This window comes from Vanessa cardui, chromosome 10, assembly GCF_905220365.1.
Source record: "Vanessa cardui chromosome 10, ilVanCard2.1, whole genome shotgun sequence".
Lineage (NCBI taxonomy): Eukaryota > Metazoa > Arthropoda > Insecta > Lepidoptera > Nymphalidae > Vanessa > Vanessa cardui.
In genome coordinates, this window is record NC_061132.1 from 7925794 (window position 1) to 7951774 (window position 25981).

Sequence of the window (25981 nt, forward strand, 5' to 3'; positions counted from 1 at the left end):
GTTACTTATGATGCAATATTATTGTAGTAACTTTGATTATATAAACGTATACAGATACAATTTAAAGTATGATTACAAATAAAGAACAAGAATTTCTGGGATATTGCGATTCAAAATGTTTAAAAAGATTCTAACCTGTTTATATGATTACCGTTCCACTGATTTCTTTACATTTATTGTCTGTCCCTTCTGTTATTGGAATATAGTATATGTATGGGAAATGCTGCTAGCATTCTTGCCACCACTCCAAGCGGTCACTAGTTTTAGTTCATATTTGTAAATATTTAAGCATTTAATGTTGTTAATTCTCTGTAGCTATGTAATATGTAGTAATATTATTAACAAAATTACACAAATAAATCCTGTTTAATGATAAAAAAAATGTATAATAATATAGTGTAGCATTATTACGAAGTTAAATGTATTTTAACGCAGACTATGTAACAAAATGTAGCGATATTTTCGCTATCATAATGTTTCCACTCGTCCAAGTCAGTCATTAAATCGAAAGTGAAATCTTATTAAGTATTCATTGTTTGTAATTAGAATTGCGTTAAAGATTAAATAATACAATTTCTAATAAATAAAAATACGATTTCTTGGTCTAAATATATGTAATTAATGATTTTTTTTTTATGTTATAGCTTGGCGGACGAGCATATGGGCCACCTGATGGTAAGTGGTCACCATCACCCATAGACAATGACGCTGTAAGAAGTATTAACTATTGCTTAAATCGTCAATATGCCACCAACCTTGAGAACTAAGATGTTATGTCCCTAGTGCCTGGAGTTACACTGGCTCACTCACCCTACAAACCGGAACACAACAATACTGAGTACTGTTATTTGGCGGTTGAATAACTGATGAGTGTGTGGTACCTACCCAGACGGGCTTGCAAAAAGCCCTACCACCAAGTAAATTATTAAATTCTTGATTATGTATCAACACAATTGCCAAAGGGACAGAAACTACACCCTCGGTCTCATTAGGGTTGACAAATTCGACACGACCGGGTTTAGATGGACTTTACTTCATTTGCAAGGAACGGGACTATAAATAAAAACAAGATATGAAATAAATCCAAACATTTTTATAGGACCGACCTGATGTTTGATCACAGGGGTAACCTGGGGATAAGTAGATAAGACTATGTACAAGATCAACGAGGCAAAGGAATTCATTATCATAAATAATATTATAAACATATATGTATGTTTATTTTAGTTTAAATTAGTATTTTGTTACAATGCAAAAAATAGTTTATTCTTTTAATTTTTAATTGATATAGCAATATTTCTAATTATCGCAGGTCTTTCAACTACTATGTACGTTTTTTGCTTTATCAGCTGTTTGATTTTTAATAATCGAAAACGGTATACGATAGTAAAAAAACGCAGACCAACAACACATTAACTGTTACCTAAAGTCTAAGGCATTTATTTACATTAGAATTATTATTTACAAAGACACTTGACAATATTTCACTCCAGTTGACCTTATAGGAAAGGCCTAAGACCCTTATAGGTTATATTCTGGCAGTCAATTTTACCACAGTTCATTAATAAAATATAAACTTGCATGTATTTCCTGTCGAAATTATTTGTAAACAATGTACGTGGGAAATAATAGTCGAAAGGTTAACAAAATTATTTATTATAATTTACTAAACGTAGTACTAATGTACATAAATAAGGTACAAATTTAACAATTCGTGGCAACGCATTTATGTTATCATATCGAAATACAAAAACTTGTCTAGCGCAAAAAAATGAAGTAGTTGAAGTAAGCAATTTAGTTGTCGACTACTACGTGAAATATCAAGCGGTTCAAAGTAATTAAACGTAATTAAACATGATAAATAGTATAAAACAGATTCGCTTTCTCTTTCGGTCTGTATCTCCGCTATCTTTTACTAAACTAATCAAAAGTATTTGATGAAGAGTTCATTAATGAAAAGAGAAAGATAAAACAAAGATAAACTAGAAATGTTTTTATTGTAAGTGTTTTGTTCAAAATAGCTGAACTATGAAAGAGTATTAGGAAAAGAATCATGACTTACTCTGACTAATCCTTAGAATATGTAACAAAACAATGTGGTAGAACATTGTTCCTCTTAATTTCCATCTTCTAAGAGACACAAGTCGCAACATCCAGAAAAATATTTATTTCTTTTATAGATAAGTAAAGAACTATAGGTTATATGCAATCTAATAAAATCTTATTAATCCTTATTTAAATACCTTGTGAATGTAATATAGATTAATTTTATTGTTGTAATTATTTTGTCTATTACTTAGGAAGATATCACTGATTAAAAATTACATCAAATCCTATAAATCGATCGCTTTAAAATTAGGTCATCAGATCAATAAACTTTAATAAAAAAAATTATGAGAGTAGAGGAATAGAGTACGCACACAACTGTGCACTATAGTATGTCCAGCGTAGTTGAATAGTAATAAATACCATTACATAAGTGTCCTCTGACTTCGATTTATTGACAAATTCTCATCTTCACACGATTTTTTGGGATAGCATCTACAACCGGTGCGTATTAAATGCTAGTCAATTTGTTGATAATCTAATCTTTTATATGAAGAAATGGCCATGTTTAAAAAATAAAAAGATGCTAATATGCTTAATAATGACCTCTTCCTTCGACATTCAAGTACGATTTTTTTAGTGCATTCACTCGACCAAAATGTTAATTTGAATTTATTTTGAATATTTTATATAATTTGTATAGAATTCTAAATTTTGACCATTTACATAAACGAATTTAAATATTACGTTTTGAACTCCGGCCACACGAATATTTTTGTTTTATTTCTAGCATTATCCATATATAATTTTAATAATGTCGTTTGGATTTATACATTTTTTTTAATGTCACATCCTTCGTGCTTTTAAAAAAACATATATTTTTAAATTTTCTAACTCTAATTTACTTTTCAAAATCAATATTTTTCCTTTCACCTCTAAGAACTTGGGTCTTTTTTAAACGTTTCATTTTATTGCATTACACAATATTAAAAAAGCTTGTTTTACTTTTGTCTATGCTTTCTATAGAATATTTATTGACATACTAGCTGACCCGGCAAACTTCGTACTGCCATAATCGAAATGCATAAATTGTCCAAATGTGATGTGAATAGAAACCATTGCAGGCAGCGAAACTGGTGATATGAACTGTAACAATAAACAATTGATACTTACATTAAAAACGACACTGTCAATAATCTTTTCTATATTTTCAATGACACGGGATCATGGAGGTTGCGTGATAAATTGCCATGGTGCTATGATTAAGTCCTTACAACATAAAATTTGCAAAACCATTAAGTATAAGCTGGCTATACCATAAGTTTTAATTTGAAACTCATTTGCAATACCAATCAATATAATTTCACTGAATACAACACAAATAAAATATAGGTGGTCAAGTTTTATAATGGTGTATACAGTCATAGGGGGTGACCGAGCGCAGTGGATAAGCGAGCGTACTGCCTGTATATAATATATAATATAATATAGAATAAGGTGCGGGAGGCAAGGGGTTTGTTTCGACCAATCAGTGGGACCTAAATGGTAAATCAAGTGCGACATGCCTGCGCGCCGCACTATGTGTTGTTTGTTAGTATTTTCGTTGATTTACTTTCAAATTTTTAGTGTTTTGGAAAACACTGATACGTCTCAAACTGTTCGTTTATCAAATATACATTCTTCGGTCTCCACTCTAGAACTCGTTCTCCCCAACGTTTATCGGTTCTACGACAAATATGGCCAGCTCACTGCCACTTCAACTTACTCATCCGGTGGGTTATGTCGATGACTTTGATTTTTTGACGGATCACCTCATTTCTTATGCGATCCCTCAGAGTAACGCCGAGCATAAGCCTTTCCATAGCAAGCTGAACGACTTTAAGCTGGTGGACCAGCCTTGTCGTGAGTGTCCACGTTTCGGCTCGTATGTCATGGCGGGTAGGAAGCACTGGTTGAAGACTTTCGTCTTAAGACACTGTGGGATCGACAATGTAAAGATTCTACGTAACTCCCCAAACACTGCCCAACCCAACTGAATTCTTCTATTCACCTCGTCCTCAAGGTTGTTTCCAACTAATCGCAAAGTCTGCCCGAGGTAGACATACATATCTTTGAACAACTTCGAGGACGGTTCATTGAATATGATCTTGGTTTTATCCAAGTTTATCCGTAGGCCGATACGCATAGAAGAATCAGCTAGCTCGTTCAGCATTTGTTGTAGGTCCTGCAGCGTTTCTGCCACGATGACGATGTCGTCTGCGAATCTCAAGTGAGAGATGTATTCGCCACTGATATTGATGCCACGTCCTTTCCAGTTCAACGTCTTGAACATATGCTCCATTGCATTAGTGAACAATTTGGGGGAAATAACGTCCCCTTGTCTCACTCCTCGATGCAATGGTATGGGATTTGTTTCCTGATTCTGTACTCGAACGGATGGTCGCAGCTTCGTAGAGACATCTCATCACTTGGATGTGTCACTAATCAACTTGGCAACGTTGCAGGAACTCCAGAACAGCCCAGATTTTCAAAGTTAGTAAGTTCGAGTCAAAGGCCTACTCATAGACCATGAATGCATGACACAGGGGCCGATTATACTCATGGAACTTCTGTATAATCTACCATACTGTATGGATGTGGTCTATGGTGCCGTATCCGGTCCGAAACCCGGCCTGTTCCGGGGGTTGGATTTCGTCGAATCTTCGTGCAAGACGGTTCGTGATCACTCTTATAAACAGCTTATAGACGTGGCTCAGTAGGGATATGGGACGATAGATCTTCAGCAGGGTTTTTGTAATGTATAGTGGATAAAATATTGTTTTGGATAATCTGTTTAATTTCTCTGTTAAAAGTTGATTAGTTATAGATTGCGCTTTTTAACCTTTTGCGTTTACTTACCCCACGGATGTCTGCACACTTACCCACAATGTGGGTCAACTGTCCGCATTCCGACTTATTATCAAAATGTTAATTTTTTTGTTACGGGATATTTTTTGAACGGGATGTTTTATGTTTTTATGAAAAAGAATAAGTATTCTTTCGGGTTTAAATTGAATAACCGAATAAGTATTCTTTTCGAAACTATTTTATTGCTCAAATTTTGCTTTAGTTCTGCGCATTGAAGCTGAAGACTCTACTTACGAAATACTTACGAAATAATCTATATTGCTCAAAAATAGCCACATCACAACAATTAGATACTTACAAAACAAAGTTTGTCTAAAATACTGGCTAATTAAAAGTTTTCAATTTGATGTTGACATACACACACACAAAAACAGTAGTAAAAATACACTCTGTTAATCAATATAAAGCTGACTGATAAACTATATTTTTTGTTTTGTGGTGCGTAAATAAACAAAAATGAAGGTTTTCCGGCGCACGAACACGCGACGTATCCATGTCCATGCGCGAAACAGGGAAACTCCTATGTTGGCGTTAATAAATGTAATATGTGACAAAACTTAAGATTTATCAAACAATCTATGTACTTAAAATTGATCTGTAGACGGTAAACAACTGAAGTTAGTTAAAATTAAGGTTATTTTTGTACCTCCTAAACATGTACTTATGAAGATATAACTATTCTTTCAATTTGATTTCTGCATAACGGGGACAACATCAAATGTTTGACAAAGTAGGGATAACCCATGTTACAAAAGCATGATTATGGCGTTGATAATGACATCAATACCGAACATTGATACTTGATGTATATGAAACTCTAAACATCGATGTAAATCGATAACATCGGTGTTTTTTTGCGACTGGAAGAAATTATTAAAATGGAGAAATAGATATAACGAACTCATATGTAGCTCACCGCATAGACCATGTATCATATTTTTAACGACAACGTGAAATAACTCTGGATCAAGAGTTTCATCGGGAATTTCAGCTGATATAACGTTATCGATTTGATCCGGAATAATTTTATGTACCAGCCAAATTAATACATGTGCATGTGGCAGTCCCCTTTTTTGCCATTCAATGGAGTAAATATGGCAACGCACCTCTCCAAATATACATTATTTTTATAAGTGCTTTCAATTTTTGCCGAAAAACACGTGCTGTAATGTCGTGACGGTCAGTTGTCGACTGTTCTGTCTTCAAATAAATTGTTTTTAATATCATCCCACTGCGGATTACATGTAAATGTAATGAATAGATCCGATCAACCATTTTTCGTACATAAGAAATTACGTCTTGTGCATATTCGCTCATATGCCGTGGGCAACCAATAAACGAAGATGGCAATATAGTCAATCGCCCGATGTCATTTGCATTAGCATCATTTGCTATCGCATCTTGCAATTGAATATATTCTTCGGATCTTAATTTTGCTTGGTTGAAACGAAAAAAATTAAAACGTTCAGTTTCTATTGTAGCATACGTATCAACGATGTACTGATGATATAGTTTACCACATCTCAAGATATAATTTTGTGCTAGTGGACCAACCATCAATCGATATGAATAAAAATTCATGGCAGTAACTTTATTCTGTATATGACATGAAAATAAATGCAAACACTGTACTTTTAAATAATAAATTGAAATAAAACGTATTACCTATTGAAACTGGTGGATGAGTATACTCATTTTTTTATTAATACTTACTTTTAATGTAACAGCACAATTCCTCGTCTGAAAAATCTTCATTAACAAAATGACACGCCATTTATTGAATTCATTTGTTACAAACAATGTGATAAATGAAGAACCACTCGACCGATTTTGAGCAAACTTCACATAAACCATCTACTAAATAGTCCAAACAATCTCTGAAAATTTAGTTTGGATATTTGAGCCCGTTCTTGAGTTATAAAGTGACATAGAAAAATGCCTTATTTTTGTAGAAATAGATTCGAAAAATAAACTTAACGATGTTTTAAATAATGCAAAATCAATTTTAAAACATCAATGTTTTATTATCTAACATCGATAATCATAGAAAATCAATGGTAATTCTCTAATAAATATATTTCTAAGGAAAATCAAAGACTTTTTTTTATTATATTCCTAGAATTTTTATCATACTTTCTCACCTTCTAAACCTTCCCTGGACATCCACCAATAATTCAAGACCAAAATTAGCCAAATCGGTCCAGCCGTTCTGGAGTTTTAGCGAGACTAACGAACAGCAACTTATTTTTATATATATAGATTATTTCCGAAGACATACTATAAATTTTTAATTGAATCCACGTTGATTAGGGTGACGTAAGTATTGTTACGTAAATATTGTTACCTTTTTTCATTGCTACATATTGTTTGCATGAATAATATATTCTTTCATTTCTCATTAGCATTCAAACATGTGTGGATAATACTAATAGACAATTTGTTTTGTGTCCATACAAATAAAATAAAAGTTTTTTTTTTTTTTTAATTAAAACCTTTTTTGCTCCAACGATGAAATTTCGACTAGTGATGTGTTATTACGACTTAAGTAAATTTAACACTTAGAACGTAAATTGCAGCTCTTTATACGACGAAGTATTTTTAGGTCATTTTGGTTATATGCGACATTACATAAGTTAACTGTTGTTAATTCTCCTTCCTTATAACGTTTCCCATTCTATTCTGATCCTACTGTGACCGAACAACACCTAGAGCCTTACTTTTATAGAATACTTTATATTGAACTAAAAGGCAACGATTAAATTTTTAAATAAACTGACAATTTGTAAGTACAGTCGGGGTAAGAAAGGTTCGTCACCTTAAGATCTATTTTCGTGTGCTCAGTATGACAGATAATCTGCTTTACCGATTAAGATTGACATATTGCGTCGCAATGTATTGATGTTTAAATTCAAAAGGAACTAAGAGTTTAAGACTTGATAAAAGAATGAATTTGAAAACTGACGGAACGTTTTGTTACTCGACTGTACAATAAGGACTGTTTTGTTGGACGAATTCTAGTGATTACCCTAAAATACTGTAGATCCCGAGGTCACTTTAGAGTTAGCCTGTAAATGTACCGCTATAGCCTCCACTTCTTGAAAGAAGTTTTGAAGCTAGTGAAATAACGTTACTCCAATAGGGTTTCGTGACACATGTAAAATTATTTGCGAGGTTTTCCTTACCGTAAATACTCCAGATAGATCATTAACACAAATTAAGCACATTAAAATGCTGCTTTTAATTATCTAATAAAATGGTCAGTAGCATTTCGGAATTAGGCAGCTTGCAATAATAACATTGTAACTTAATATAAATTAAGATTCGCCTTAGAAAGCACATAAGTTTCTTTGTCTTGCACCTTATCTCTCTCCGGTGATGTCATTTTGTTTTTCAGATTTGTAATCGAGATAGAATATAGAATTTGATGAGTTTCTGATCCTGGTTAGGGCTATGGAGTTTTCCAATTTATCTAAGATACTGTGTACAGGGATTAATACAACCACAACGTTGTGAATTTTTTATTTTTTCTAAAAAGTCAGAACAGAGATCTTACTCTATACTTTTAAAAAAATATTCATCGATATTTCGTTTTCGTTCATTACAAAATCATTCAAAACCTTCTCCTCAAAGGGAGAGGAGGCCTTAGCTCATCAGTGGGACATATACAGCTGTTACTTTATTATACATTTATCAAACGTCATGTGTAGTGATAATTGCATTCAGTAGTTCTTTAGACTTTTGGATTTAAACAATGTATTATAAAGTTAAATATTAAATTCTGTTAATCAATTTGTATACTAAAATTCCACTGTTTTGACTATATTAGTAGTATTTTGAATTTCTGACAACTAGCTCCATGGATTGGATTGAATATTAATTGTTAAAGATGAAAGGTTAATTAAAATTTAATAATCAAGAATTTAAATGTATGCAACGACAGTTTATATAAAGCATTTTAATATACGTAGTTGACTAGTAACACGGAAATTTTTATTTGTACCGGGCGGTACAAATAGAAGTCGTGTTTCCTATTTATTTATTTTTTCAATAGACATATAAATTAATCAGGTAATAATTTTATATTGCGTAAAATATTAAGATTATAAAATCATGATCATAAGATAAAATTTAAATAATGCTAAGTTTATTTAATGCTAAGTTCGTATAATATGCCATACCTATTGTACCTATTGTACATGTGGTATAGGTATATAATACATAGTAAATACATACATAGTATTTTTTTTTAATACAAAAGTTAATGTTGGTTATATGAATATTCTATCACTAATGTTTTATAGTATTAAAATTTCAAAATTAGTAGTTATTAATTTTTTTTTCAGCTATGGCGCCAATAACCAGGACCTTCACGGCTCCGCCAGATTTCGGCAAGAATGGGCTAGATCCCGAAAAAGTTGTCATATCTGGTATGGCGGGGCTTTACCCAGAATCGCATAATGTTAAGGACCTTTCAAAGATCCTTTATAACAAGGTGCGTTTGAAGTATAAAACAATGATTGGGTCAGATATGCTTCCACGAGGCTTTCTAACGTTGACGTGGTTAATTAACTATTAAAGTAAATGTTGAATGTTAATTAATCATGACGCAACCTATGCTTTTAATTCTGTATTTAAATTATGACTAGATACGTTTTACTGCAACGGCTTTCAATGTATATTAATAAAATGATTAATTAAAAAAGTATTTTAATAGAAATTGAAAGCGATCGTGTACCCAAACATTAATCGTTATAATACGATGCAGCATTATATCACAATATACATTTTTAGGAGAATCCTGTGAATGCGGACAATCCTCGCTGGCATTATGATCATCCAGAAGTGGCTCAGTACACCGGTAAAGTGCCTGAACTGAAGCTGTTTGATGCTCAATTCTTCAAAGTCCATTACCGTCTCGGTAACAACATGGATCCTATGGGCCGGAAAATTCTAGAACAGGCATATCAAGCCATTTACGACGCAGGTGATTACATCAATTAAAAAACTACTACGTACTACGTACACAATATTTCAGCATGGATTATATTAACTCTGTTCCGTGGCTTTAGTCTCGTTAACAAATATTTACAAATCCTAAACTGACAATCCTATTCTGAATATACAAATAGTTTTCGGTTATTATACCTACTCGTACTTTATATTTACGTGAAATAGAGCTAAACAAACATTATATACTCTTATTATATGTGTAGTTTTTATAATCTTTTCATAAGGTCAATCGATTTTGATAAAATGACTATTATTTTTTTTATTACTGCAATTTATATTTGTCGCTAGTTTTGAAAATTATCATCTGATAATAATACGGTCATTCAAAATAAGGATAATGGTGATTTTGATTTTAGTAATTTAAATAACGTATTCATTTCGACGGTTTACACTTAATTAATTTTTTTAGCGCCGTTTGACTCTAGCTTAAGATGGAGACCGAAATTTTCAATGGATTAAAAGAAGTTAAAATGTTTATGAATTTGGACATTTTCGATCCAAAAAAGATTGTACCAAAACATATTGCACAGTTTTGCTCAGTTTTTAATAAGACTTAACCTAAAACCCAAGCGTGGTTACTGGTGGATACTGGTTTTGATATGTTCTATAATATTATTTTTATTCATTAGGTATTAGTCCGGCAGAACTTAATGGAAAAAAAGTCGGAGTTTATATTGGAAGTTGCTTCTCTGAAACTGAAAAGGCTTGCTTTTACGTATCAAGTTCGAGAACTGGTTTCGGTATTGCAGGGTACGTAATATAGAAAGTTTTATACGACTGTACTAGACAGTAAAATATCACATACTTAAAGCTGTTTATTAAAATTCTGTTTAATTTTTAGGTGCAGTAAAACTATGTTTGCAAACCGAATCTCTTATTGGTTGAACGCCAAAGGTCCATCTATGGCTATTGATGAAGCTTGTAGCAGTTCCACTGGAGCTCTTGAACTGGCCTACCTGGCAATCACACGCGGTGAATGTGAAGCAGCTATAGTGGGAGGAGCTAATTTATGCTTACATCCTCAATCTTCTGTGCACTATGGAAGGTACTAAACTGGTTTGATTTTGGAACACATAGTTGATAGTACTGTCGAATAGGTTATGATTTTAAATAATATTTTTTCAGAATCATGCAAATGTGTATGGATGGCAAAACAAAATCGTTTGACAGCAATGCTGCTGGATGCGCAAAATCTGAAGCTATTAATGTTTTATTCCTGCAAAAGGCTAAAAATGCTTTAAGGTACGTTTGATATTCGAGTCTCGAATGTTCTAAAATATTGGTGAATAAACGGCCGTTTCTCATAGTATGTGATATTCTATTTTAGAGTATACGCGGAAGTAGTTCATGTGAAATGTGAATTTACGTCGATTCTTAAAGACGAAAGGGGTTCCTCAAGGTATGGATTCTACAGGAATCCATCGGATACAGCCAATTTTATTAGGCGTTTCTATGAGGAAGCTAATATTTCGCCCGAAGCTGTTGAATATGTCGAGGCTTTTGGTTCAGGTACTTAATATTTAACCTAGTTTTCTATTCCCTCTATTAGGTTCTTGCTATTGGAGCCACATATAGTACCAATTTTTCAGCTTAAACTAAAATGAAACATATGTATTCAACTTGAAATATTTTTTATTTAACAGCTGTTTCTGAAGCTGACAAATCAGAATTGGAAGCTATTGAACAAGCTTACTGCCAAAATAGGAACCAGCCCCTTTTGGTTGGAAGTGTTATGTCCAATATTGGATACGGTGAAGCTGCTTCGGGAATATCATCGATTACTAAGGTACATATTATACATATTAAAGATTTATGTATATCTTTATTCAATTTTCGACTTAAACATATTTATGAGCTATTTCTATTCTACGCTTTTGATATGAATTATTTATATTTATTATCGTTACATTGTGTTTTTGATTTCATTGTATACTTATATACCTACGTATATTGTTATGATATCATCAGCTCAATTAGAACAACTATTAATATTTAAATAAAAAAATGCTTTTAATTTAATTTTATTTTCAATATTAATTATTTATTGAAGACGGAAATCGATACAACTAACAAATGATGATGCGTATCAATTAATGCATTGGGATTTTAGTTAAATCGTAAAATTGAGAGTTTTTTTGAAATTGTATATTATTATTAATACTTAACATTCTTGTTCTAGGTTCTTCTAGGGTACCACACCGGTAAACTTGCTGCGAACTTGCACTGTGATTCACCGCGTCAGGACGTAACAGCTCTTCGTGATGGCAAGATTAAAATAATAACTGACCATCAGAACTTTGACCGCCAGTACGCTGCCGTTAACGGAATGTCAGTCACCGGAGTCAATACACACGTTCTATTGCATGGCCATTACAAGCCAAAGGTAAAAAAATTATAAATATATATGTCACCAGTAATATATCGAATACAGTTCCTCTTAACTGTTGATGTTTATCAGTTTTGGGATGACCATGCTCAATAGGAATCAATAGTCAAGTCTTCATCAAATATGTTAATATAAAAGTTAAATTGACTCTCGAGATGGACATCTTATTTGACTCCGAAATGACACGACAGACGAATAGGAGGTCGAGGTAAACGGTTTTACATTTCCCACTCGGGATTATTATAGCACAGGGGCTCTCTGGGCTGTTATTGAAAACATCTTAACAACAAAACCTATCAAATTTTAGTAGGCCAACCCAGGATTTTCAATTCTGCTTCCATATGCCATTAGACCAGAATCAGGATTACGCCTTTTTCAAATACGATCTTGCAAGTACTTTTGGGTCTTTATTTTAAAAATGAATCTAATATAAAATAAACTTTTTCGAAGGTAGTGAAAAGTTTTAGTAAAAAAACCAGTAGTTACTCTGATTATATTAAATGTAATCATCGTCCATCAATAAACATGCCAGTCGAATATATAATGCTTGAATACGTCTTAATGTGTTTATATATACTTACAACAGGACCCAACACGTTACAAGTCAAGTATACCACAACTAGTGACATTGTCAGGAAGACAAGAATCATCTGTAAGGAAAATTATCGATGACTTGAAAGCTCGACCCATTGATCCCGAGGAATTGGCACTGTTCAGAAATATTCACAAAACCAGCATCTTCGGTCATTTAGGAAGAGGATATACGATACTTGGTAATGACAGAACTTGACATTAATTATTTTAGACAGTTTATATATTAAATCTAAATCTTACTTTCACATAAAATAGTATAAGATAGTTTTATTTTTACTTTTAGAATACAAACGCTAAATACTCTTAATAAAGAAGGTCTATTATTTAATTATGCAGCAATTTTTCTATAACGTTGTAAGTCGTTTCAGATACAAATGAAAATAATGAAACTGTTAGCCTTGCTGAGAAAACTGATTACTTTGATGACGCCAAGCGACCGCTTTGGTTTGTATACAGCGGTATGGGATCCCAGTGGGCGGGCATGGGTGCACAACTCATGCGGATACCAGTTTTCGCTGCATCCATAGAACGGTATTTTTCTATCTTTTACATTTCCATAGATTCCAATAGGTTCACTTTATATAAATATTTATATTATTTAAATTTTCCTCAACCAATGGCTGTTTAATAATTTTATTTTATCAAATGTTCTAATATATATTTCTAGATTAAGCTCCACTTTCTACAACTCAATTTTACTCAACCTTTAGATTTTCTATATTTTTCTTATCAAATTTTCAAATGTAACCTAAGATACATTATAGTGTTCAGTAAACGGATATCATCGAATATTGTGATTTCTTACAGTTGTCGCCGTGCCTTGGAACCTAAAGGAATCGATATTGTTCACATCATAACGTCACCCGATAAAACAATATTCGACAACATTCTGCACTCGTTCGTCGGTATTGCAGCCGTTCAAATTGGTCTCACTGATATCCTCAGTGAACTTGGAATCTTCCCCGATAAAATAATTGGTACTTAAAATTTGTATAATTTCAAAAATATATATTAAATGATATATATCGGATTCATGACAGAAATTTGTCAGAAGGGTTATTTATTATGAATGAAAAAATATATGTTCATTAACGGTTATTTTATTTGCATTAAAGGGCACAGTGTTGGTGAACTAGGATGCGCATACGCCGATGGTTGCTTTACAGCCGAAGAGATGATTCTATCTGCATACAGTCGAGGTCTAGTGTCCTTACAGACACCTTTCATTAAAGGGTCTATGGCCGCTGTCGGTATTGGATACCAACAGGTAATCTTTCGAATTTAATCGTATCAGTTCGTATCTTCAAATATTGTGACCATCATCAGTCGCTTTCCTGTTTTTATTTAGGCCCGGAGCTGTGTCATTTATACCAAGGTTTTTTCACCGTGCATAATATTAATAGATGTGTTCTACACCTAATTTTCCCTTCGTCGACTTTAATATTAATCATACGCCACCACTTAACAGATTATTGCTATATTGTTATGACACAGATGAAATTGAGAAACACAATTCCTTACAGATATCGAAAATGTGTCCACCGGAAATTCAGGTCGCATGTCACAACGGTCCCGACTCTAGTACCATTTCCGGACCTGCGAATGTTATGAGAGAATTTGTTGCCTATTTGACTTCGAAAGATATTTTCGCCAAGGAAGTGCCATGTTCAAACATTGCATACCACTCACGTTACATTGCTGAAGCAGGTAATAATATTTTACTTTACTTTTATTATGAAATAGAATATAACAATTAGTACAAAATGAATAACATTTGTCAGTGTCGTATTAATAAAAGTAATATCTAAGTTTGTTTGTTATTTTTAAATTTAATTGACTATAATAATGTTATATTTGAAGGTCCTGGTCTGCTTAAATACTTAACTGAAGTAATCAAATCGCCAAAGCCTCGAAGTGAGCGTTGGGTGTCAACATCAGTTCCTCAAGATCGTTGGGATGAACCAATTGCTAAGTATTCCTCGGCCGAATACCACACCAATAACTTGCTGGTAATTAACTTTGCATTACTTGATCAATAATATATAAATTCTCGTTCATCAATAACACCTTTTTTGTAGAATTCTGTACTTTTTGAAGAAACATCGGTATTGATCCCACCTAATGCAGTGTTAGTGGAGATTGCGCCACACGGCCTCCTTCAGGCTATCCTCAAGAGATCGCTACCTGACTCCTGTAGACATATTCCACTTACGAGACGTGGACATCCCGATAACGCACAATTCTTGCTTGAGGCTATCGGAAAGTAAGTGCAGAGTCAACACTGAACTTGATAAGTGTTTATTAAAAAAAAGTATAGTTACAACTGTTGACATTTACAGGCTTTACATGGAAGGATATAATCCAAAAGTAGAAACACTCTACCCCAAAATTGAGTATCCCGTTTCTACTGGAACGCCAATGCTTTCACATTTAGTAGAATGGGCACATACTGAGCGATGGTAAGTTATATAAATACCTATTTTTAAATTTTTGAAATAAAAATAATATTAAAGAAAAATAAATAAATATTTATTTATTTGTGTTCAGGAACTTAGCTCTGTATATGGCAGCGCATAGAAAAACGGCAGCCGCTTGCAAAAATGTAATATCGACTCATGATGATAATAACAAATATTTGAAAGGCCATGTGATTCAAGGTAAAGAAAAATATTTATTTTAATTTTGGATAATTTTATATTTTGATATATTATATCTTCTCAAGTCAATATTATATCTATAATTACCTTCCATACTAGATAAGAATATGTATCCATTTGCGGCGGTACTCGTAGCAGTTTGGGATACTTTAGCCATGGTGTCAGGAGTAGAGAGGAAGCAGTTGTCGGTGGAGTTCCGAGAAGTGCAACAACATTCTCAGCTGCCGCTCCACAATCAACGCCAGCTTAGAATCAACGTAGCTCTGCACAGAGGAACGGGAAGATTCGAAGTAATTTTTTAATCATAATTTTCTCAAAATGAATTTAATTACAATGCAATACAATAGAATTAGAAATTTGAAGTGTCTCTGTAACAACGGTACCTACTTCAAATTAATACAAAAAAACCAATGCAATGTTTCAAACTCAAAATTTTCTATCACTTATCATTCGTTGGAACCTTAGCCTTAAAATTTCCCTAATTTTGTTTGGGTTAAAAACTTAGCAGTATATTCTTTGTTTTTATGATCTATCTAGGCGGAAGGGCAAAACTACGGACCATACATTGACTGACACTGTAAAAAAATGTAGCCTTCGATGCAGAGCCAATTTACCATTAACCTTGGGAATTAAAATGTTACGTCACTTGTGTTTCTTAATATTCTTTTCTTAATATGTTTTACATGAAACAAAGTAATAGAACTAAAATTTTTACCAACTCCTAATCGACACTCCTTCTAATTCTCCAGAGTAACTTAATAGCATTTTATATTCTTTGGAATTTTAAAAAATGCGTTAAAATTTAAGGTTTTTGCATTGTACCTTTATTTATTATAATGTTTAGAAACGACAGCTAACACAAATACAACACGGCGTTCTTAATTCTCATTCAATATTTCAGGTATTGAGCATGAAAATAAAAATTGCAACAGGGTATATTGTTGGAGAAATAAAAGACGAAAAACCTAAGGATGACGTCGCATCGAATGAACCCATGACTTTAGAATCGGATGATATCTACCAATTACTGCACACCAAGGGTTACAATTATTCGTAAGTATTTATTGCAGATTTAATTAAAAACTATTTATTAAAATAATAAACAATCATTGCATCATATATAACGATTTTTCTTTACTCATGTGTGTCTCTAGTCTCGTGAACAAGACATTCGGAGATAATATAAGATTTTAAATTACCATGGTTATTTTTATTACAATAGTTATTAATTACGGGATATTTACCTTGTTTTTTTTATTTTTATTCGGTGGAGCTCGATATTTCGACATTATACAGTCTCGTGAACAAGACATTGGTAGATAATATCGAAATATCGAGCTTCACCGAATAAAAATAAAAAACATGGTAAAAATTCCGTATCCAATAACTGTAATGATTAACGAAAACTTACTTTTGTTTACAGCGGTGACTTCAGAAGTATTTACAATGCCAATATGTCATTAACTGAAGCTAATATAATATGGCGTGACAATTGGGTAACGTTTATTGACGGCATTATTCAATTAAATACACTCAGGCGAACGTACGAGACAGTGTCCCAACTGTATTCTATAAGCAAAATTGTAATCAATGTTAGTGAGCATTTGAAGAACGCAGTACCAATAAACGATAATACAATGATAATACCTGCTAAAGTAAATGAGTTGCACAATTACACGAGGTAAGATATTTTGCAAATTTACGGTACTCAGACAAATAAATTCGTATACATTATAATTTACCATTTATTCCAGGTGTGGAGGAGTTACTATAGAAAATGTAAGATTCTATGACTTACCACCAGCGGTAAACAAGAATTTGGCACTTAAGTCTGTGCAAAAGAATAAGCTTGACGTAAGTATTTTAATTATATTTAAATAGAACATTTTATTTTTACTAATATTATAAATGTGAAAGTAACTTTGTCTGTCTGTCTGTCGCTCTTTCACTACCAAGACAATGAATCGATTTTAACGAAATTTGGTACGAATCAAATTTGAACTACAAAGAAAGACATAGGCTTACTACTTTTATTGCCTAACATATGAAAAAAACCCAAAAAACGCGAGCGAAACCTCGGGCGGCAAATAGTACTTTATAAATATGAACTCCTGCAAGACAACTGTAATCTTATTAATACCATAAAAAATAATTATAGGTATGTGTAAAACTGTATTTTAGATTGCGGTTAAAACCAAACCTATTCTCCTTAAAATATACACTAGAAATAGTTGCCGCGGTACTTTGAGATCGTAGAAGCATTTCGTTGCAGAATACGTATTATGAATCTGAAACGGCTTCATCTTTTGTAATGTTATATACATTTTAGGTCATCGAGGACGCACAATACTATCTTCCATTACGCGAAAATCGTGATATGACGCTAGAAATTAAGCGACAAGGAGATTTGGACTCTTTGCATTGGGTGGATGGATCAGAATCGAACAATGAGGGTGTAAAAGTGACGGTATGTTAAATGAGTATCTCGTACCTTTATATTGTATTCAGAAAAAAATATTAAATGGGTGTCAGATCATTATCCTTCTTATTCTAAACAGCTGTACGGATCTTTAAGTTTGTTTCTTATAGTTGTCACTCAGATAACAGTTAATTTTAATTTTATATTCTTATTCTTCTATCATAACCTACATTTTCAACACCGCATTTATTTATTAAATTAATAACACATTAATTTCTAACTGCTTATAAGAGATCAGGATAAATCAAGTAAAAAGTAATTTTATTTTATATGTAAAAATGTATATATGTAAAAAGTATTTTATACCTTTACGTAGTCGGGATATCAGGCGATAGGAATTGCCTTATAAATTGGTATAAGAAGTTAATATTAAGACAATATTTTTAGGTTCGTTATGCTGGAATTAACGATGTGGATATGAAGAAGAAAATGGGACTTGTTGCTTTTGACAAAGACCAAACAAAAACCATGCTCGACTTCAGTGGAATTACTGAAAGGTAACTGAGTGGAAAATTTTAACTTGCAAATAAAAATGTTAATAATATGGGAATACGATAATAATATATTTTTATATGTCAATAGCGGTGCACGTGTTATGGGAATTGTTTACGACAAATCAATCAAAACATCCGTGAGAGTGCAACCGGAACTGTTATGGCCGGTACCAGATCACTGGAGTCTCGAGGATGCTGCAACAGTCCCTTTGGCGTACAGTGTGGCGTTCTACTGTCTTGTAAATATATTGAAATCATTTAATTTCTTTATATTAAATTATGAGTAAAATATCTAAATATTTTAATCCATTGTAGGTAATGAAGAGCAAGTTTAAGAATGGTATCAATTTGTTAGTCCACGGTGGCGCTGGTGCTCTTGGGCAAGCAGTTATATCGATTGCCTTGGCCCATGGATGTCAAGTTTTCACTACAGTCAGTGACACTAAGAAGAAGCGATTCTTGCAAAGATTATTCCCAGAATTGAAAGGTATAATTAATACAATGCACAAAAAGCTTGTATTATAACGTGTTGTGTAATTTAAGATGTGAAAAATTATATTTCATTGCAGGCGAAAACATTGGAAACTCGCGTGATACAAGTTTCTCGGATATGGTCATGAGTGCTACGAAAGGCAAAGGTTGCAATGTTGTTATTAGTTGTGTTCGAGGAGAAATCAAAAACGTAAGTTACGAACAAGCATATTTTTCGGATAGTAATCTTCAAGAAAATATATTAGCGAAAGCTAAGCTAAAGCTTGCCAGCTGAGACGCTTTTGTAAAGTCAAATTCAATCTTAATTTAATTAAATTTAACAAGTGTAATCGTATATATTATCACATATATAATTAAAACAAAATTAAATACATTGAAATTGTATCTCCAAAATCCTACGTATTTCTATAATAACCCTATTAGCATGTGCCGTTGAATCGAAACTCCAAATCTTAATAAATGTAAGTTTGTAAGGTATGCTGGCTATCGTACTGATACTCAATATATTATTTTTAGGCTACGATGAAATGTTGTCACGTGTCTTCAACTTTCATCGATGCAGCAGTTTTACTAAATCGAGAAGAGTTCTTCTTTGGAATGAAGTATCTCACGAAATCTGTATCATACTGCACCCTTGATTTGAACTCGACTGTAGAACACAATATAGTTGATGATTTGAAGGTAAGTTTGTAACTAGAACATCTTTTGAATAATTTCTTTTATAAATTATTTATATAAACATAAGAGTCGAGATGGCCCAGTGGTTAGAACGCGTGCATCTTAACCGATGATTGCGGGTTCAAACCCAGGCGAGCACCGCTGTTTCATGTGCTTAATTTGTCTTTATAATTCATCTCGTGCTCAGCTGTGAAGGAAAACTTGAGGAAACCTGCATGTGATAAATTTCATATAAATTCTGCCACATGTGCATTCCACCAACCCGCATTGGAACAGCGTGGTGGAATATGTTCCACACCTTCTCCTCAAAGGGAGAGAGAGGGAGAGAGAGGCGCCTTTAGCCCAGCAGTGGGAATTTACAGGCTGTTGTTGTTGTTGTTATATAAACATAAATCGCTTAAAATAATAGTAATAAAACTACACACAAGACCCAAAATAAAAAAATTTTCGATATGTACCTATTTGTATTTATTTTTACTTGTAATTTATCTCGTGCTCAGCGTTTAAGGAAAATATTCTCAGTGTTTTCCATCATGGAAATCATGGATTAAATTCGAATACATGACAATTCGCAAAATTTACAAGAACAAGCCTTTTTTGAAATGGAGAGATTATTTTTTATAACCGCCTACGCCAGGCACATTTGTGGGTTCTATTTTTAAAAATTCGATTACAATTTTTAGCAATTGCAACAAATGTTAAGTGAGGGAATCGCTCGCGGATACGTAAGGCCACTGTCACGTGTGACATACGCGCCCCAAGACGTGTCTAGAGCCTACCGCCTGCAAGCCGGCAGTCGCCATCGGGGTCGTGTCCTCATCAACCTACAAGAGGACCCGTCTTACGTCCAGACCAAGTAAGTAATTGTTACGTCGTAGCTTATCATGCGAAAACTATATGTACGCAATGATAACTTATATTAAAAAACAAAGGAACGTCGGATTTAAACAAAACACATTTACTTTTATTACGATTAAAAGTTTGGACCAATAAGAATTACAATTTAATATATAAATTATCGTAAATTTTTTAAAATAGTTTTTTTAGTAAAGAAGACTTTATAATTAAAACTCTAATTAATCGCCCGCGAGCATAAACATATATATCATTTCTTTTTTTTTTCAGAATAAGCTGCTCTCCTAATCTTTACCAAATTATAGTGTTCGAAAATGAAGAATTGGGTTCACATTTAGTTGAAAGATTGATAAAACGAGGCGCCAAAGAGATCATTTTAATTTCTTCAAAGAAATCGAACTATACTTCTTACAAATTAAGGTGTTTATATTTTATTGTTTTAAAGAATCATATCTATTATTCTTTTTCTTATCTATTAATTAGGTATGGTAAAAAGGTTTGAATTACACAGGATAGTCGTAATATTGAAAAGAAATATTAATTACTAATGTGCTTACTGACCTTATTTAAATATTAATTTTAGTATGTTGTAAAGTGAGAAACTTATTTTAGAACATTAACGTTAAATTGTAAGTAATTATAATGTTACAAATAACATAATTGTTTTTACCATAATAGGACATTAAATACTTATTGAGTACTGCAAATTCAAAAGATGCATATAGATTCAAATTAAAAAAAAAATTATTACAGAACATGGGAGAAACAAGGAGTTCACGTACAATTACTACTTAAAAACGTAAATACCACAAACCAAAATGTATTCGAAAACATTAAAACAATTGGTATCGAAGGTATATACTACGTTGCGTCACCGGACGTTCAAAGGGACAGCGCTAGAAGTAGCTTGGAACAATTAATGCTACTTGCACAGAGATCGTGTTCCACGTTGAAGTAAGTTGAATAATATTCCTTTCTTTCGTTTATTTTTTGTACAAGCCCGTCTGGGTTACCACCCACTCATCAGTTATTCTACCGCCAAATAACAGTACTCATTATTGTTGTGTTCCGGTTTGAAGAGTGAGTGAGCCAGTGTAGCTACAGGCACAAGGGACATAACATCTTAGTTCCCAAGGTTGGTGGCACATTGACGATGTAAGGAATAGTTAATGTTTCTTACAGCGTCATTGCCAATGGGTGATGGTGACCACTAACTATCAGGTGGCCCATATGCTCGTCATAAAAAAAACAAATTCTAGTCTTACTTACTAACTTACTTACTTAACTTACTTTTAAGTCAGCGTCGATAGTGCGACCTTTTTACATCATTGATGACGACCCTTATACCATTGGACCCTTAAACCGTTATTGACGTTTGCATTGTATTACATGTTTATATAATATATAATTTACATTTTGATTTCTGACGTGTGTCTTTAAATATGTATATTTTTTCACTTTTGTTATTGTAGCAAGTAATAGTAAATAATAGTTTAATTAGCATGTTTTTAAATGATTTTACATAATCTATGGACGTAAATTACCTAATTATATATTTATATTAGAATGACAAATGTAAAAATCGCTTGCAAACATAATAAGTAAATAAAATTTTCCATTTTAGATTCTTCGCAGTCATATGTAATGACAATGACAATTTGATTAAAAATCTGGCGGATAAAAATCATGAGAACTTGACTTTGATTAAGCTACCAACATTGAAAAAGGTATTTTAAATATATTTTTTTAAAATTGATATTATGAACTATTCATATTATATTCAGAAAAACAACACATTCAAGAGACTAAAAAACACTCAACTAAGCGTTAATGCCATAAAGTTGGCAGACTTTATCCACGTATTAACGCTGTTGACTATGATCGGGGATATACTGTAAAATTTTTAAGAATTAAATCGATCCTGTGTAACAAATTAACAGTACACCATTAAGACATTTCAAAGATCTTTATTCCCTTGCTCTTTTTCTATTAATTTACAATACACAATTAAAACACAATTATACCGTGCATTAAATAAAATATCGTCTACAGTATCTTCTTTTTGGAATGCTTTTATTGTTTATTATGCCATTTGGTTTATGGAGACACTAAACACTACTGGTATTGGTAGATAAGCATAAAACAAAAAAAAAACATAGTCCTAAAAAAACCGGTGTCAAAAGATCAACCTATGATCCGGATCCCGGTATGCGGCGTAAATCATATCAAAAACACGCAATAAAATTCTCGCTTTTTCAGGAGACAAATGTTGGAGACAAAGGAACTATTTCAGTATATAATGCTATTGATGCTGTGGAAAAAGCGCTGTGCTCGAAACAACACGTCGTATTTGTGGACGCTGTTGAAGAACCACCCAGAACTTTGTTACAACAGCTGAGTGCATTAGCAGGTAACGATATTCGATATGTAATAATTTTTACCTGTCTAAAATGAATTAAAAAGGACCTTTATTTCGTGACAAAAATGCACATTTAGCAGAAGATACTGGAATAGAAATATTATATAAACTCTATGAAAGCATTGAAATAAGATAGCATCAATAATTGAATCTCAAATTAACAAATGATAAAATTTCAATTGCAGGTATACAAGTACCAGAAGATGCTGATGGTGAAGCGACATTACAAAACTTTGGTATAGATCCCACTAATTTCGGAATCATTCAAGTATATATGCGCGACGTCTGCCATATTTTGTTAGACGAGCGTGAAGTACAATTGCTGACTATTGAAAAGTAAGTAATGTGTACATCTTACTAGCGACTCGCCCCGGCTTCGCACCGGTGCAATACTGATACTAAATATACTACAGAATTTGTTACTGAACTATATTGTTCATGAATTGTATACGCATCAAAATCCGTAGCGTAGTTTTAAAAATTTAAGCATATATAGGGACAGAAACAGCGACTTTGTTTTATACTATGTAGAGATTTGTATTTAAAAAAAAAAACATGTTAATTGAACATTTTTTTATTTATCTTTTCAACAGGATTCGTGATATCGAGAATGGTTTATCAGACACTGTTTTTAAAGAGACGGAAGGCTTAGAGACATTCATATCCTACGTTGATCAAGATGAGCTTTTAGCAACGACTGAAATGGTATTTTTACCAACTCTTACCAACATATCTGCACAGGTAATTAATTTTGATGATAATAATTAATCAAAAATTCGTATGAGATTCTTATTCAGCGAAATTGTGTTTATCTCTCCTATTCCCCATAAATTGAAAGTACTGATATTTCACTGTTTATTTTTACAGCGTGACGATGAATTTGATGTTAGCCAAACATACTTGTGTGTGGTGCCTGGTGTGGAAGGTCATCATGCTCGTTTCCAAGTGTTGTGTGAACGACTGAAGCTGCCCGCCATTGTACTACAGCCTGGACTGGACTCACCACATCAAACGATTCAAGAAATGGCAGACAGATTTGCAAAGGTAATTCAATAAAAATATTTTTATCTATTACATAAGTATTGACCCATTGAAGAATCTTACTTTACTTTATTAATGTAGGTTCTTGCAGGATTTTTTAAATAAACCAATCAGAAAACATGAAGCTAACGTGGGTTTAAAAGAAGGTACTACTGAGAAGTCTAAGAACTCTGTATACTCTATGTAAACTCTTTTTTAGCTTATTCTGCAAAATGAAAAATTCTTTTCCTTAATTAGTTTTTGGGTTAAGACCCAAGAACATAATTAATGAATAATATAACTTTAATATTCGTTGGTTTAATAACGATGCAAGAAATGTTAAAAAATAATAAATTGAAATACATACTGTTTACAATCCAAATAATAATTTTGATATGTTAATTTACAGATTCTTCTCAAAAAGAAGTTATCGGATGGATTCTACTTGGTAGGATATGAAAGTGGTGTACTGGTAGCTTTAGAAATGGCGGCCATATTCGAAGAACAAGGTAAACAATGTCACTAGAAAATTATTGACCCATTATTGTAAACAACTATTTACAGTATATTAATCTATTTCAATACATTCATAGGTTTAACTGGCACCGTTTTCTGCGTCGGTGGCGCTCCTGATGACATACAGGCAACATTTGAAGAAAAACTTAAGACTTTCAAAACTGAGGAAGAACTACAGGATGCTGTCGTGCGTCATATGTTTAAATTGATGACTAACGATGAAAGTACAACTCGGTTAGACAGTGTGCTTCAACACAGTATGACTTGGAATGAAAAGGTATCCGCCTGTGTCAAAATGCTCTCAGGTCAGGTGGTACACTCGAACCAGTACACCGAAGAGAATATCAAAGCAGCGTATGCAAGAATCATTCAAGTTCGCAAGTGTAAGATGCAACCGCGTCGCCTCCGTTCCAAAATTATATCTATGCGACCCAAATCCGACAAAGTCGGTCAAATATCTTCCCTACAAAACTATTCCATGCAACCTGTTGTGGATTATGAGTTAGAAGCTCCACTGGCGTACGCTGCACAAGATCTACGCGGCAGTGCTATTATCAACCGCCACTTGGACCCTGCTATCTTGGAAGCATTTGAAAAGAGAAATCTGTGTGAGACCTATATCTTGAATTCGGACACGTTCATGTCAAACCACGATGAGTTGTAAAACATTTTAATTTATTTTCTTTTATTGTTCAAATAAATATATTCGAAGCATATATTACCAATACTTATTTTTCTTTCACTCATTTATTTTAAAATAGATAAGTAGTAGACTTAATATACTAAAGACCACTATTACAATACACAATCTAAATCTTTAATCAAATCTGATTCTATTTTATTGATGTATGTTATAAAAGCTTTTTTATTAATATTTTTTTAACTCATAATCTAAAAAATGAGAATGATGAGCGAGCTATCGCCGAATAATTCCAAGTTTTATATCATATATTTCAACAAATATATCATATATATTCCTTATTATATTTGTTGGTAATAAGATTTTTTAAAAAATCTATTCATACTTCATATATTGTGGAAAGAGAACAGTTATTGGTTATTTATTTTTAAATAATTTAAGTTTATAATTTTTTTCATGCTCGGCAAAAAGCAAAACATCTAGCATGTGTCCAAAGTATTTCTGAGATATCAATGAATGACAATAATACGTGTATCCATTGTATGTATATATATGTATATATATATATATATATATATATATATATATATATATGTATATATATATATATGTATGTCTCATTGCGTGATGTAATAAACTTTTAAACCTTCCTCCCAAGAGAAGAGACAACTTTGCTTGACATTATCTCACTAATTTTAAAATAAAAATTATATTATATTTTTCATAATAATTTAATAAGATTGAACACCATAAACATCAAAATATACGCAGAGTACAAAATAACGATA

The 25981-nt window shown here is 32.6% G+C and overlaps 1 protein-coding gene across 1 annotated transcript; it reads left to right on the forward strand.

Annotated features, from left to right (window-relative positions):
* Nucleotides 1–8934: 8934 nt before the first annotated feature.
* Nucleotides 8935–25284, forward strand: LOC124533109 (fatty acid synthase-like). The gene is made up of 38 exons (XM_047108273.1): nucleotides 8935–9021; nucleotides 9297–9445; nucleotides 9745–9937; nucleotides 10593–10713; nucleotides 10805–11008; nucleotides 11089–11205; nucleotides 11291–11472; nucleotides 11607–11749; nucleotides 12143–12346; nucleotides 12936–13122; nucleotides 13312–13474; nucleotides 13751–13920; nucleotides 14059–14210; nucleotides 14467–14650; nucleotides 14804–14952; nucleotides 15022–15206; nucleotides 15283–15402; nucleotides 15491–15600; nucleotides 15700–15890; nucleotides 16502–16653; nucleotides 17024–17281; nucleotides 17355–17454; nucleotides 17930–18067; nucleotides 18467–18576; nucleotides 18662–18812; nucleotides 18889–19060; nucleotides 19143–19255; nucleotides 19582–19746; nucleotides 20427–20599; nucleotides 20869–21018; nucleotides 21352–21552; nucleotides 22223–22325; nucleotides 22858–23008; nucleotides 23203–23353; nucleotides 23611–23758; nucleotides 23885–24061; nucleotides 24447–24546; nucleotides 24631–25284. The coding sequence occupies exons 2-38, from the start codon at nucleotides 9299–9301 to the stop codon at nucleotides 25215–25217; spliced, it is 6222 nt and encodes a 2073-aa protein (XP_046964229.1). The 5' UTR covers nucleotides 8935–9021; nucleotides 9297–9298; the 3' UTR covers nucleotides 25218–25284.
* The last annotated feature ends 697 nt before the right edge of the window (nucleotides 25285–25981 follow it).